At 47.9% G+C, this 15,818-nt stretch overlaps 2 protein-coding genes across 2 annotated transcripts in view; one reads left to right on the plus strand and one right to left on the minus strand.

The window, feature by feature from the left end:
• LOC144149266 (inositol-trisphosphate 3-kinase A-like) overlaps window positions 1–15,818 on the minus strand; it is a 488,782-nt gene that overhangs the window by 268,588 nt on the left and 204,376 nt on the right. The window lies entirely within an intron of this gene.
• On the plus strand, window positions 1,894–11,754 carry LOC144150251 (uncharacterized). Its single transcript, XM_077682107.1, has 6 exons — window positions 1,894–2,374; window positions 3,716–3,731; window positions 5,969–6,107; window positions 7,623–7,860; window positions 9,241–9,390; window positions 11,452–11,754. Exons 1-6 carry the CDS (start codon window positions 2,168–2,170, stop codon window positions 11,701–11,703), a joined length of 1,002 nt encoding a protein of 333 aa, XP_077538233.1. The 5' UTR covers window positions 1,894–2,167; the 3' UTR covers window positions 11,704–11,754.

Consider the following 15,818-nt stretch of genomic DNA (forward strand, 5'->3'; position numbering starts at 1 on the left):
GTAGTTTGGTGAGCCATTCGCCTAGCCATGCTCCCTCTGACTTCAAAGGATTGAGCTGGGCCCCCGAGAACCGACAAAATGATTCAGCTATAGTGCAACGACCTCTTTTGCCAGCTCCCTTGATAAGCACTCAAACGAAAAATCGTCCGCATAGGCCAAGACATCTACCTCTTCGTCACCGAGAAATAAGCCTTTGATTGGCTGTGACGCCATTGCCGTCCTGCAAAGAGGTTTTTAAACAATGCGAAGAGAATCAGGGACATGGGGCAGCCCTGCCTGACCGACCTTCCAACGCAGATGGGGTCCCCCCCCTGTTCATGATGATGCTGGTAGTGATTTCGGTGTGGCAGATTATTATCCACTCCACCATTTCGCCACCTATCCCACGTAGACGGAATAGCATGAACATAAAGGCGTGGTCTACCGGGTCGAAGGATTCCGGGCGCACAACATTTCCTTTGTGTTCGTAGTACGGCCGTTGGCTTTGGACTCGGTCGCATGTTGTGGCGCGTGCTAACGCGGTTCACTTGGGGAAACATGTGAAGGCCTACGAACGAGACGACCGGGGCTTGCAAGTGATTGAGAACGTTTAGTGGCAAGTTCGGAAATAAATGTGAAGTGCAACAGCCGGGTCTCCGACGAAGGGAGAGGTGCCACCAGCTCTGCTGTTTCTCCAGCCTTGTACCACTAGTGCAAGCTGCAGCGTTCTTTTTTATTATTTAGCTTAACTGCTTGGGATTAGCGAAAAAATAGCATGGCTGTTGCTAGAACAGGGCAATCTTATGAATGTATTTCACCTGTATTTCAACCTTACGTCACCTTGAAAGTCGTTTGAACCCGCTCAGCTTGCTCACTTGTGACAATAGTGACAGTGGCGTTGCTGCCATCGACTTATTGCAAAAGTTATAAAACATGCCGGGCCTAAAGAAATATCTGAGAAGAGCAACATAGTATGGCTGATCCTGCTTCTAAAAGGATGACGTTCGCTTAAGTTTTGACGACTGCATATGCTGGACAGTGAAACAATGCCTAATATTGTAGATCGTTGACAGTCGTCATTGATGTGCGCTATTTGTCGACACGTGGAAAGAAAGGCTCACTTGTGAGGTCAATCGGGACACTGTTGCTTCATGCGACCGTACACGTGGCGCTCCAATCGCAGATGGTTCTTCAATTTTAGCCTATTTCGCCAGCGTAGTTTTGTAGTCTTGCATTACTTTTAATCACTTAGATGAAAACACTCGTGTGTCCTCGAACCGCTCGGATTCTATGTCGCAAGATCGGTCTTTTTGTCTTATGTCTTTGTCTTACAGGATTGAAGTTCCTTTGCCTTCTCAATGTATAATTTTTCAACCTAACAGGAGACATGATTTATATCAGTACCTTTATTTTATACAACTCCAATTAGCAAGCAAACTATCTATCTGTACACTAACTGAAGTGGCGCTGCGCATAATACAACTTTTCAGTCCCCTAGCCACATAACGATATGAATATCTGAGTAATCGGCGTTAACATGGGGTCCGATAGCAGCACAGGTTAAGTGCGTATATTTATCATCTGTCTACAAATATCATCTTTACACCAGGCTACTCTGGAAGTGTCCCCGTAGCAGCCTGCCATAGAAGACAATCAGTGATGTTCTGTTTATTCCTTATATGAAAAAAGCGACACCAACTCAGAGTATTTAAAGTCACTAACACGACTACAAAAGGATGAATCACAATACGGCTCAAAAATGCTCAGGAGGCCAAAGGTGCTTATGAAAACACCTGAAGTTTGTTTCCTCTGGCGGCGGAACATTCATTATTCAGCTACCCTTTCTTTTCTTTTTTCACGCACGTGAAAGCAAGGAAAGAAGAAGAAAAAAAGAATGAAATCCGCGAGGGCCAAATAACCTCGTTTTCCTCTTCGGCGAAGCGCTGGGGCAACAGAAGTTATCGCAATGGAAACAAAAAGCGCGAAAAGGCGGTACGCAGCCATCCCGGCCGAGGTGTGTGCGCAACCTCTCGACGCGTGCCCGTGAAAATAAGAAAGGCACTGCTTGATATGTACATGTAGAAGTATCAGAGCATCTATGAGCGATTTGACTGGTGGCTAAAGTGCTAGGTTTCCCTTATAGGCGTTACATTTTTATGTTTAAGTATTGTAAAAAGCTAGGATTATAATGAAAGCTGCTCGAGGGACACGATTCCGAACAGCACCGCTAACAAGTGTCGGACACGGGATGCCTGCTCACGATGTGCTGGATATGACCGCCGAAGTGGCGGTTGGCGTGACAACATCGGTTAGTGACGACGATGGTATAGTGTCGACTCGACAAGTGGCCAGGCTAGTGGTTCTGCTCTTCCTGGGAGCCATGTCAACAGCACCGGTAAGTCCTCATTCGCATTTTTTTCTTCACAAGGATAGTGGAAGGTGGGGCTAGTGCGTGTAACATGGGCCACGGGAAAAAAATGTCACACACGGTACCGACTCTCCCGAAGTATATTGTGAGTAATCTGCTACTGATTTGAGCTGGTCAGTTGTACAGGACACATCGTTAATAATTCTTTTACTTTCTCCTGGTATCCTAGTGTTCACGCTGGAGTTAGTATTTTCAGTGTATAGCTTCCCTGGTGCTATGTATAAGGGCCGCGAGGCTGTTTGTCAAGCTGCATGTCTTTCATGCAGCATTTGCCCACGGTCTCCTCCATCAGTTATTGTAAATTGTTTTTTATGTATTTATTATTATTATTATTATTATTATTATTATTATTATTATTATTACTTTTAAGGGCAAATGAGAACTAAAAAAAATATCAAGGAAGGTTGCACTCTCGCACAAGACTTTAATGGTAAAGCTGTTGTTGGTGAGCATTGCCGGACACATAGTTAAGGTTCAGTATCATTGTTTGTTTGCATAGTTGCGGTGCTAGTAATCGTTGTCATATGCATCGAAGGGGTTGTCGTCTTCTTCACGGCAGCGAGTGGAGGATGCTAAGTCATCCTAATCCTAAACATTGTAGACTTCTACCAGCTCAACTGGCGAAGCTCGCTATGTCGCGCAAGGCTTGAAGCCTAGCGAAGGTGCAGGATTTCTTTCTACGTAAGCACTGAAGGACACATCACCAAGCATTTGAACAAGTTTGAAATTGTTTTTTGACATGCTCCGTTGTTGCTTTGCACTGTGCTAGTAGTAGTCATTGTCAGATGCATCATGTCGTCGAGTTCCGCATGCCAAGCATTACATCGGCGGGAGCGCTTCACGACAGCGCTGGAGCTTTTTTTTTTTTTTTCCTAAAGCCACTGCGCGTGCCGGGAACGCTCGGCGTTCCCGGCGTTCCCCGCGAGGCACGCGCTCTCAAGTGCTCCGCATTATTTCCCAGGTATTTTTTTCCTGCAACACCGAACTTACGCGGCTTGTACAACTGCTCCGCTGTTAGTAAGTGTTGCTCTCCGCGCTGATACGGAATCCCTTTCACGCAAAAGGCTGACATAATTTTTTACGGAGGAATCTAATTACTGACATCCCATGAATTTTATTTTTACGTCTGCACTGCGTGTGGGCGCACATGTGCGCACGCGCAAGCATGTACGCAGGTAATGTTTGGAGCTGTGGCGGCCTCCATTAAAGGTAGTTCTTGCCTGAAGCACCCTGTGTAGTGCACGCACACGCACAAGAAAACGCACAAAGAAAGCATGTACTACATAGAACCTCTGGTTTTTGTTCCAGGTGGACGCAACACAAGGTAAGTATGCTCGGCGGCCTGGAACGAGTCGGAAGGCAGAAGGGCAAGTCGAAGTGTTCGCTAATACCTAAAGAGGCAATGAAGACAAAATAGAGCTTCGTTCAGCTTGACAGGACTAGCCCTCAGTAACTTACTCAGCTCTATTCAAGCCACGAAAGACATTTTGTTAGATGCGACGCTGAGAGCATCTCTTGTCGGCGGCCCTGTCCTTCCTGCGTGCGTCCGTCGTCGTCGTCGTCGGCGGCGTCCGCACTCTCCTCCGCTCACCCCCACTCCTCTCCGATAGCGAACACTCTCTCGCGAGGGGCACTGGATTGGCTTGGCTTGGCTTGGATTGGATTAAAGTGGATTGTGTTGGATTGTGTTGCGTCATAGCCGCGGCAGACGCACTGGCGCCGGCGCGTGCCCAGGTGAGAGCGAACACTCTCTCTCAACATCTGCGGGTGTGCGGCCCAGCGCGCTCTCCCTCCGCCTGTGGGCGGCGCTGCGCGCGGTGCTGCGCATGTGCAGTCCTCTCTGTCTCTCCGCGGTCTCCTCTCCTTCGGGCGCGCTGCGCATATAACCGGTGTGCCGCTCTCCGGCGGCCTTTCGGTCGACGGTTGCTCTCCGCTTGCGCTTGAACCCCCCCTCAGCGTCGCATCACACCAGGGTTCCCGCGAGGGGAGGTGGGCGTAATTTTTTTACACCGAGAAACGTAAGACATAAATAAGAACTTTCAAGTTTTTGCGCAGCCCGGAATCAGCTAGTAGTGACGAAATTGGGAAACAATGAAAATACAGTTATCAATGTGTCAGCTGCACTTTAGCATTCAGGTGATACGATCAAGCAGGACTAGAGGACCCACTACAACCGTAGTGTTATGTTTCTTTGTGGTATATTTTGTCGGCGGCCGCCAATAGCGCGAAAAAAAAAACTGTGGCTGATTCTTCTGTCATAGGAATCGGTAAAGCACGAAAGTGAAATGTGCAGCGAAATCTGCAGCTGAGCATGATTTGCGGCTCGGCGGCGGTCTTGTGGGTGTGCTTGGCGAGTGACGTCCTGCTGGCGGGTCGCTTCGGCAAAGGTGTACTGGCATCATTTCCGTGACGGATGTGACGTCACTGAAATCCTGGGGTATCCCGGCAAAAAACACTTTCGTGTTAAAATGTAAAACCCGAAAACGAACAGCCATAAGTATAACGTCTCTTTAGTATTAAAGGTCGCTTCGCCTCAAGTCGCTTCGCTTTTACAGGCATCTTGCTTCGTTGTACTGGCGTAACTTCCGTGACGGATATGATATCACTGAAATCTTGGCGTATCCAGGAATAAAACACTTTCGCGCTAAAAAATCTTGTGATGTCACGTGGATCCGGAAAGACAGTGGCTGGCGAATCGCCACTGCTTCAGCTGTTTTCCTTAACATATAGATGTTTTTCTGAAGTTTGCGATAACATTCGCATCGTCGTTATCCGGAGAAAGCAGTCTTTTTCAATGAACCAAACTTGTATTTTGTGTTCACGCCGCTTTAAAGGGGCCCTGAATAAGTCGTGATTTCAAGCGCGCTATCTCTAGATGAGCGTTCTTTTCTGTCCTTGTTTAGATGTGAAGTCTTGCCACCATTCAACGGAGCTTTGACATAGCATTTTTGCCTCTGACGTAGCCTCGATGACGCAGCTGGCGCTGAAGACTACGGCGCCGCTATTGGCGGGTTCCATCAAATGCTGCAGCCAATCAGCGTTTTCGGCTCTGGGGGGAAGCCTCAGGTGGTTTACGGCGGTTCGGGCAGCATTTACGAAAGTAACACTCCGGCGCGGCGTATCTATGTAGGGAGGAATGTCGATTAAATGGGAATGTCAAACGAACGTCAAGTGGGAAACAGCACCGCATTTGTCCAATACCATCACTACCAAGTTTGTAACGAATTACCAGTTTACAAAGACAAAGCAATCCCTAGCCACCACAGGAAAAAATCTGCAGAAAAGGTACGCCGCGGACACACATGTGCACTGGAAGAAAAATGAAAGCCCCGACGGCGCACCTAAACGAAAAACATAAAGCGAGGAACTCAGACATGATGAACGCCGAAGGCACGGCTCCGGTTTTTCAGGTTACTCGTTTCGTACAGGGCGTGTCAGTACGGTCTTTCTGGACACAGAGGCACGTTTCGGTATTAGAAAATAATAAAGCGTAGATTAGTTCATTTGCTTATTGATAATTGCTAATGGCTGAGCTCACAAGAAAGCTGTGCCCTATTGCAGGCAGGCATGAAATGTTCAGACTGGACAAAGAAGCGGAATTATTTGCCAGGGAAATGGCGGCAGAAGCTGGCTACGTACTCAACTGGGTCGACCTCTGGTTCAACAAGACTGAGAACCGAAAGCGACGGACTAACAGGGAGTACGAAATATTCTTTTTTCCCTCCGTGTCGCTGTCCCAGCCATCAGCACACAGAAAAGAAGCCGTAGGAGGATCATTCATTTTGCCTGTACCGTGTAAACGTTAGCCATACAGGAAACTGGTGTCTTGCAATATTGTCATGGGTACATCTTAGTTGATCGTGTTCAAAAATTCGAAAACTTGTTAAACATCTTGTCAGAACTTCGAAATCAGAGGGTTTTAATCACGGAGGACACTGTAGATGGCGCGGTGAATTTACCCAGCGTTCCTCGCGCGGAAGTGCCTGGTAACAAGGTGAAGTGAGACCGTCTCCGAAGCCTGGATTTCGCATTACCATTTTCGCAGATTTATTTGCAGTTCACTTCGGTGGCGCAATCTGAAAAACCGAGAAAAAGCGCTGCGGCACTTGGGTCTCTCAGAAATGCCTGAAAATTGTTCAAAAAAGTTGAACACGGAGGCGTACATATTACGCGTAACATAAATAATGACACACGCACGGCGCATGAATAATTACCCCGCGTGAAACATTGGCATTTTTCATTTGGAACGTGGTCGATTTATGGATTGATGCTAGAAAAGAGCGCGAACACATAGCTTAAAGGGGACATGCAGACAAAATATGGCTGTTTTATTCGAAAGATTTCGTGTTTTACAGTGCCACCAGCGCTTGTCCGGATGCAAACGATGTTTTATTCACTGTGAAATTAATCAATTTGATTTAAATTTTTCATTTTTACGCTAAATCATGTGTTTTCATGGTCTGCAATGACATCACAGGAACTGACAGCCGATTGCGAAGCTTTGTTAACCTTTAGTGAACCTAGATGGCGCCACCCCACCGCGGCAAGCCATTTTCTGCCTTTGGTTTGTTTTTGACCGTGTTTAAACCTGGCTTGTTCTTGTTCAGGGAGAAAATAATCGTTTCGTGAAACATTGCGCTCGCTCGACAAATATGGTCACGTAAGACACCGTTGCCTGCGCGTCAATCGGCCAGTGTCGTCTGAGACAACCCCAAAGCACCGCAGTGATGTGCAGCTAAACCAAGCATAGTGCGCTCAATACCAACAGCAGTACGCATCGGTACTTCTATGTTTACGTGCAATTTCATAACTCCCACTGCTTGTCCCACCATACTTGCGGCTTTAAAAAGAATGTGGCCTAAATTTAAGCGCAAATAGCTCGTTCGGCAAGCGTGTAAGCTCTGCGTAATTTGCGTTTGTTTTTGCCGCCCTCCGTCAATCGCAGAGCTGGCTGGTATGACATCATAGGTTCTGTTGCGGGAAGTGGGTCGCATGGCCATTCCCTTTTTTCCTAATTATGTAGCTTATTTGAACGAAGTGTACGTTAAAAGTGGGTTGAGTATCATTCTAACGAGGCAATCTTTCGAATGAACCTAACTTGAGGTTTGTCTGCATGTCCCCTTTAAGAGGCGCAAATATTCACGAGTATGGTGTGTCACACACAGCCAAGTAACAAGCAACCAAGTTCAAATGTTTCGAACAACCTAACCCGCAGGTACCAGCTCGTAGTCGACATCGGTAATATGGAGTTCGGCAAACTGATAACCAAGCCTGGAAGTACGAAAGTCCAGAGACTGTACGAGACAACACTGGAGGGTAAGACGAAACACAACACGACGCTGGAGGTGAGCGAGTACAAGCAGGTGGCTAAGAGCAGCTCCCTCGAGACCTTCAAAGGGTTCGAGAGCAACTCGACGTGCACCATCGAGGGCGGCATACCTGGCTTTGTCAAGGTAAGCTCGTGTCTGTGCTTCCGGCCCGAAGGTACTATATTCTGGGTACCAAGGCGTTGGACTGGGCTAGTTGGTGCATGTTTGAATGGAATAAAAACCAGCGGTAAGCACAGGACACAGCAGAAAACGACGGGTGCACAAAATGCTGTCAGCTTAAATAAACGTCACTGCTTAATCACTAAGCGATCTAACTTCGCAGGTACGAATGGTTCTCAGAAACGTGTTGTGGGCTTCATCTACAGCTCACAGAAACCTGATACAGTAAAAGCTCGCTAATTCGAACTCGAAGGGGACCATAAAATTGTTCGAATTAAGCGGATTTCGAATCGGCGGGCGGGCGCCAGAATGAATGGAGATCGCACCACACTGCGTGGAAAGAACACAAAGACGCCACCTCTGAACTCGTTATCGCAAATAAGCGCTACTACACGCCTGTGTAATGTGATCTCCTAAATAATGTTTGTCGAGGTCGAACAGCGAACGAACCTAATTGATCCGTCAGTTATACGCCATAAACAGGCACATACATGCATTCATGTGAGCAGCGTAATGTCTAAAAAGATAACGTTGTTTATGCTCGAAAACACGTTTATTTATATGTCAGGATTGATGCAATAAAATAAAGGTAATCGGTAATATGCATTTGCTTGCGTTTGTTCTGTCACTACTTCATGAGCATCGCTTGCAACTTGCCCGAGAGCTCCAGCGCAGCGTGAGAATTCTCATCTGCTGAGAAATAACGCATGTGCTTGCTGCAACATCCAGCCCCGACGCTGCTTCGCATGCGTCTCTAGTAAATTTGGTTTAGTTTTGATTTGCAACACATTGTAATCACTCTGGGCCAACTTATTCTACGAGGAGCGATGGAAACCATGGGATAAGAGTTCAAATTAACCGTTCTGGATACTGACGCGTTCGAATTATCCGTAGTTTTTTCCCCCATTGAAATATACAATGCTGTGCCGGGACCAAGGCATAAGTTCGAATTAACCGTAAGTTCGAATTAACGGGCTTCTACTGTACCTGCTAATAATAGCCAAACCGATCTGTTCCCACGCGCAGTCTGCTAAGGTGCATTTAGCTGCTTCCGACTAGGCAGTGTTCAGTTGATTAATCCTACCGCCACTGATATGTCTACTTTTATAGCATCCTGCACTAACAACGAAACAAACAAATATTCGCTCCAGTTGAAAAATGAACCCAAGAACACACAATAGCAAACTAGCAGTATGTCGGTCAATCGCCCCGGCACATCACATTGCAGATGGAGATTACACATAGGTGCCCTGTTCGTGTGTATGTAGAGAGGCATTCAAGAACTTCACACTCGCGCAAATGGAATACTAGAGTTTACTGTGTCGTCTCGTCAAAACTGCGCAGATCAGCGCCGGCTGGGGACTAGAAGTCATCCTGCACAAGGTGAAAACAGAAGTGGACGTCACCAAAGAAGATGTTTCACTCGCCGTGAACATCACGGTGCCGCCGAAAAGAAGGGTCACCGTCACGTGGTTGGCCACCACTGTAGAAACGGTAAGCTGCGACGCGCATCAATACACCCCACATTTCCAGTGTAGTAGACCTTGACTAGCAGACGTTGACTTTTAGCGGGCAGCCCGCATGAGACAAAAGGTCCCCTTCTCAGAGGCGGCTGGGTGTGTGACATATCGAAATCTTCACTATGCCACGCCAGTGAGGCGAGCAAATTTCACAGCCGCGGCAACATGGCTGCACTTCACAGCTGCGCATTGCGGCGAGCTATAGGTACAAGGGTGCACGTCGAAGCACTGTTCGCGCAGTGACTTTACTGTGGCTACCCAGCATAGAGGAGAGAAAGCGTAGCAGAGGGCAGCCACCTGGGCATTGGGAGGAGTGTGGAGGTAGTAACGTGGCTTCTTCACGCTCTGCTGAACGTCGCTGGCAGCCGCGTCGTAGCAGCAGCGGAAAAAGAGGGCCCACCGAGGCTCTACGTTACGGCGGAGCCCAATGGTCGTCAGGCGTAGATCGGAGTAGACGACAGTGGAGCGAGCAAAGACAGCGGAGGAGGCAAGTGTGGGCCAAATACAAGCAAAAAACAGAAGCCACATAAACTGGCGTTACCGAGGTGACGTCAGGGCCTCTCTAAAGCTTTTCTCCATCCGTGCTTCTGAGCGAATCCTGCCTTTCCATGACGTCGACGCGGCAAGCGCTTGTGTCGGAACCACGTAACCGCGGCTTGGGCCGTTATGAAGGCGTCGGTGGCGGTAGTGGTAGTGATCTGGCCCACTATTTCCTTCCGGGGTCCAGGCGGCTCGACCCGACGGTTTTAGCAGTACACATACACTTTACTTCCATCAAGAGAGAGAGAGAGAGAGAGAGAGAGAGAGAGAGAGAGAGAGAGAGAGGTATAAACGGGGATGTGTGCGCGTTTATCATAATGCATCCTGCCGGTGATCAATTATGACATATTGAGGGAAAACTTAGCGCCTTACTAAAAGACTTGAAGGCAAACTTAGGTCGGCTCAAAGGGCCGTGGAACGAAGAATGGTAAGAGTAACGTTAAGGGAGAGGAAACGAGCTGCCCGGATGAGACACTCCAGTTATACAAGCCCGGTCAGAAGCAGAGTGCGAACAGTGGTCCTTGAGCAGTAGCGCTGCGCCATCTAGGCAGGCTGACGGTAACAAAAGGGGCTTTTTTGTAGATTGCATCAGCCTTAGTCGACATACTAACTTTCGTTTGAGGTACCTGCCCATACAAAGTCACGAAACATGCAATGCTGCGGTGGGATTGAAATATTGGCGTAAATTATTTTATTTCACAGTGAAAGAAGCATCGTTCGCTGCCGGAGAAGTGCTGAGGGTAGTATAAACCACCAGCTCCTTTGAATAAAACAAACTTTCATACTGTCTTCACGTCTTCTGCGTTAAGACTCCACACAACGGGGGAGACTTGAATTTGAGAGGAAACAAGAGATGGAAAGCTGCAGCTTTAAGCATACCGACAGCTCAAAGAATTGCTTCCCGTATTAAGTTAACAATTACAAATAACCATTTCAGCGGGAAGTACCCTGGCGGCGTACGCCCGCGCTTGGTAAGCTCATATGTACAACCCGTGCACGATGCGGGTATACCTACGTTAAACCAGCAACTCAGTTCGATGTTCCGGATTGTCCTACTCTATCATTATCTTTGTCGATTGTTTATATTGCCGTCGTTTAAGTGAAGGCATAATTCACAACTTTACGTGTACGCGGGGAGCGAAAGAGCACAAGATAGGCCGGAATCGCGTGCCCTGATACAACGAAGTACAACTCGTGGCAGCGTAATTTTGTTGGAATAAGCCCTTTGCACAAACGTGCATCGCTGTCGCTCAAGCTACGCTTGCGTGCTTGCTGTGTATTAGTGCTTATATAGCAGTGTCATGTAACCTTTCGTCTTATGCGGCTGATCAATGCATGCGCCGCTCACTTGCTTCCGTCCAGCCTTGTGCTTGTTAACCCTCACTTCGTCCAAACTGTACTTTTTCAAAACGTCGTTTTCTAGGCATAACTTACACCGCGTGTTCATCTGGAGGCCACTGATTTGAAACTACATTCACTTTGTAACGTAATGCAGCAATTACCCTGGACGGTGAAGGTGAAGGTTCGGGGCCACTTCGTCGCCGACTTTAAAGGAGCATACAACGGCGGCCACCAGCGCGTCTATTCCGTCGCCGATATGGCCCCGCATTTCGACGAGCTGACTCGGACGGGTGAACACGAAGTCACGTACACTGCCAGCGGAATCCTGAGGGATGTCAAAGCAACGAGACTGGAAGTGAGAGTAAAAGAGGAAAAAATTAACAGAGGTAAAGAGGGCAGGAACTAGCAGGAACCCTCTAAAAAAAGCGAGCTTGAATAACGTCATTAAAGTGCTTGTTTCCCCTCAACTTCTGTACATTGGTATTCATTTTTTTCTCTCTGGAGTGATTGTGACACGAGATCTGGTTGCTGTCGTATTTGATGACCTCTCTTCTTGATAAGGACGAGGGAAAAGCGACGCAAATACAGTTGTAAGCACATTCGGATGTCATACTTAAGCAGGTAATAGAAGGCGACTTTAATGATAATAATCTTCGGATATCGGCGCGCTGCGGTACATAAATAACGAAAGTTATTTTACAGAATACTAAATTATAATCCCCGCTACTTTCTTCAACCCTCAATGCACAAAATGAGTAATTAACGAGGACGCTGCACCGGATGTACGTGTTTTTGCGAGATCAATCCAGTGTTTCGCATCTAAAGCCGAGAGTTTCTCAATTGAGCTCTTAACACAAGCTGGGAGTGGATAAACTTATTGCACGTCGCTTTGCCGCATGATGACACAGCAGCTTCAAAAGTGAGGAATTTCTTTTGAAATTGTTGTATTTATTACATTTTTTTTTTTTCGAAATCACTCAGAAGGCGCGGGCGTCGGCGGAAGAAGCTCATCCTAAGATCCCGGAAGAAAACAGACTCTCGCCGCATGATTAAGATCACTTGCAAACAGGAAAGCTAGCAGGGGTTCAGTGTTCATGTGCGCCCACTGTGCACGTACTGAATGCCCGCTGGGGACCGTGGACAAAGCGGAAACCAAGACGGCAGGCGGCGGCGTGCAGGACGCGCCGACTCACAACCGCCGGAAGCAGCCGACATAAGACGGCCGACTTGACAAACGAATTTACCGCCTACATAAGAGTTTCGTACTAACGTGTGCTGGAACGAAACCTGGCGCTACGATCGCGTGCCTGTTGCCACCACTACCATAGAGTTTCATACTAATATACACTAGAGGGAAATTTGGCGCCACTGTCTAGGGCAGCCGCGCTTCAGGGAGCGTTCCGTCATGTACTGGGCACTGGGCAGGCACGTTCCACTTGTCCTTGGCATGGTTCAAGAACAGGCTGAAAAGTTGCCGCTGACTGCAAAAAAGCAACAATATTACTGTAAAAGGTTATTCAAATTCGTTTTGTTATTGCAAATTTGAAGCTAAAAAAAGTATTTATCAGGGATTATTGAGAAGCTTCATGCACAATGAACAAGAAAAAAAAATGTTTCCCTTTTTTTTGTTGATTTTGGCTTCGAGACAATAAAGAAGCCTTATGGCTAGCCAAGCCAAGTAGGCGAGGAATGTCGCTGGCTGCAATGGCGGCGCCCACGACGGCCCGCGATTGCAGCGCCAGATTTCTCTCTAGTATATATATTAGTATGAAAGTATATGACCACAGCAGCTGGAAGCGTTCTTGGTCTCCCACTTGGCCTGGCCAGCAGCATGCCTTCTAGTGGCCACTGACGACAAAGGCGACAAAAGGGGAAACAATTTTTCTCCTTCTTCTGGTTGCATGGAGCTATTTGAAAAATGCTTGCGGAGAAGTAGTAAGAAACTTCACACAGTCGTTTATTAACAATAATAAGATTTTCGCTGCCACTGGCAGCTATTAACCCCGTTGGCGAGCCATGCCAAGGGCGCGTGGAACGTTCCTAACCGGTACATGACGGCACGCTCGCTGAAACACGGCTCGCCAAGACGCCGGCTGCAGATTCCCCTTTAGGATACGCATTCCAGATGACCCTGGTTCGAATCCCACCCCCGGGGAACATCCAACAAATTTTCTTTCAAATCAATTAGTTTCATCTTTTATACGAGCTTCCCTGACAAATTTGGCGACATTTCCAACATTCCTTCAGCTGTTTTTCATAATTTCAGCAGTCGGACGGACCGCTTTGTGTACCATGGAAGCTAGATTTCCAACCGACATATTTACAGTTAACTAGTGCTTTTCCATTCCTAAAGCGGAACTGTATATAGCTACGCTCGCAAATTTTTTCGCGTCCGTGCGCGTACACAGTCGCATCGACAAACAAGAATTAAAAGCTCTATTCGTACGTTTGTTCCGGGGGGGTCAGAAAGAGTACGGGCGGGTGCCATCTCATAATTTGTGCCTTCACTGTGCTCTATTTGCGCGAAAAACGAGCTCTCGCTCGACAAACTTCGGATTTACACCGTCACCTGCGCGTTCGAGCAGGGTCTGTAAGTAGCATCTGGCGCAATTGTAGATGCGATAGTTGCTGCTACGGGCCAGGCTTATCGACCGGCACGATCGGTCCTAGCGGCTTTCTGCCGCCGCACACACATTCTCGCTATAGTCAAGAGCCTCTGAACTACGATGATGGTTATGAAGCACCCCGCGTAAACGATGACGCGACGGTTGTGAACGGGTGAGGTAGAAAAACGAAGGACACGAACTGATGGTAAATAAATACAGTGGAAACCATATGCTTAGCGCCTAAAGTTATTCGCTGGCGCATACCATATATAATTTCTTCATTTTAGAACAATCTCATCACAGCTTCGCTCGACGGCCTTCTTCACAGTGGAAAAGCCTAAAAATAAAAAAAAAATTCAGCTCATCTTTCGCACGTATACCATCAGCAATCGACGATTATCCGTTTTCTCCTGTATCTTAATTTCCTCATTTACGCCCTTAGGCTCCCTTACCTTGTAACCTCGCGAACCAAGGAAGCCGTTCCAGCGTTGTTTTCATGCCTAACGATGATAACGTTCAATTTAGCAGAGAACCTCTCCATTATTTTTGTTATCTCACAGATAATGGTTGTCAGTTTTGTCTCTAATTGTATACATTCTGGCTTTCTTCTTTTTTAAAAAGTCGTTCCCTGTAACCTAAAGTTTTAGGAAGGAATGTTAGTAATCGTTCTTTTGCTGCCCAATAAGGACAACTCCACCAGTTTGATTTCCTCCTCCTTTCTTGACGCTCTCACATTCGTGGGTTCCTCAATCTTCAATTTTTGAGATAGTATATCAATTTATGTTTTATTTCTTCTCTCTCCTGCAACTACTACTGCTTCTGTTATTGTCGTAGCTAGGGTGTCGTTCTTACTTCTTATAACCAGGAGGAGGAAACGAAACGCCTTCCTTAGAAGGGAAGGCTGAAGGCACATTTAGAGAGAGAGAGAGAGAGAGAGAGAGGTGGCGGGGTGGGAATGGGGTTGTTTGAAGACAAAAAAAACTGGATATCTGTCCCGAGGAAGTATGCCTGCGCATCCCCTCACTCCAGGCTCAATCACCAGCGGTTGTCAACTCGCACCGTACATTCATCTCACCACACTACACACCTATACCTCCACATCGGAAGAAACTGCCGTAAACCACTCTGCTGCCACCGGCTCCGAATGCAGTACCATTCTTAAAACTCGCAGCAAGCCTGCCGCAACCCTCAGCGTGGGCGCACCTCCCTTCCCGCCTTACGGATACTTATGCGTGCTCGTTCCCCGAGGGCAACGGGGCCTGCCCGCGCCATCCCACGCAAGGCATTCCCTCGAGGTCAGCACGAACGCACAGTCTCTCCCACCTCCCGCGGCACCACCACACTACCATGATATCCTAAGCGACTACAACAGCCTGTACCTCACCCTGCCTCCACCTCACCTCCGACTCATTCATCTGGCGTCGCTTACAAACAAAAAGCTACTGCTACGCACTCATCCGCCACTCTCTCTTTACCTTACACTCCCAAAAAGGGGCACCTCTTCCCTTCTTCTAAGTTCGCCTCCCACATGGTGTGCACCTGAAACCCATCCTATCTACCTCCCCTATCCTCACCTTTCCTCCCAAGCCGCTGGAGGGCCTGCTGACCAGGTCTGACCTATGGTGCCTCGATACCAGCGCCGCCGAACAGGGTGGAGACACCCTTTGAATGGCCCCGTGCCGCCGCTATTGGGTCAAAGTGCTCAACGCGTCGTTCTTTTCGTTTCTTACAAGACCCAGCAACGCGAAACAGATAAGATGTTTCAAACTTCGCGAGTGAACAGCGTTGTGGCGATAAGTTTAGCGCGGTTTTGATGCAATGACTTGCTGCGGCGGCGAGCGAGTGACCCAAAATGGCGGCGCCAGGCCACACGTGTCTCCACCCTGTACGGCGTACGCGTGAATCAAGGCACCCT

The sequence above is a fragment of the Haemaphysalis longicornis genome, unplaced genomic scaffold (assembly GCF_048455015.1).
Source record: "Haemaphysalis longicornis isolate Haplotype H1 unplaced genomic scaffold, Haemaphysalis longicornis Haplotype H1 scaffold_8, whole genome shotgun sequence".
Classification (NCBI taxonomy): Eukaryota; Metazoa; Arthropoda; class Arachnida; order Ixodida; family Ixodidae; genus Haemaphysalis; species Haemaphysalis longicornis.

Bases quoted from the DNA above. Each gene is read 5' to 3' on its own strand.
- LOC144150251 (XM_077682107.1), top strand. From the start codon at position 2,168: ATGAAAGCTGCTCGAGGGACACGATTCCGAACAGCACCGCTAACAAGT. The intron at 6,108-7,622 runs GTACGAAATATT...CCTAACCCGCAG, and splicing joins AAGCGACGGACTAACAGGGA to GTACCAGCTCGTAGTCGACA. The intron at 7,861-9,240 runs GTAAGCTCGTGT...AAAACTGCGCAG, and splicing joins GCATACCTGGCTTTGTCAAG to ATCAGCGCCGGCTGGGGACT.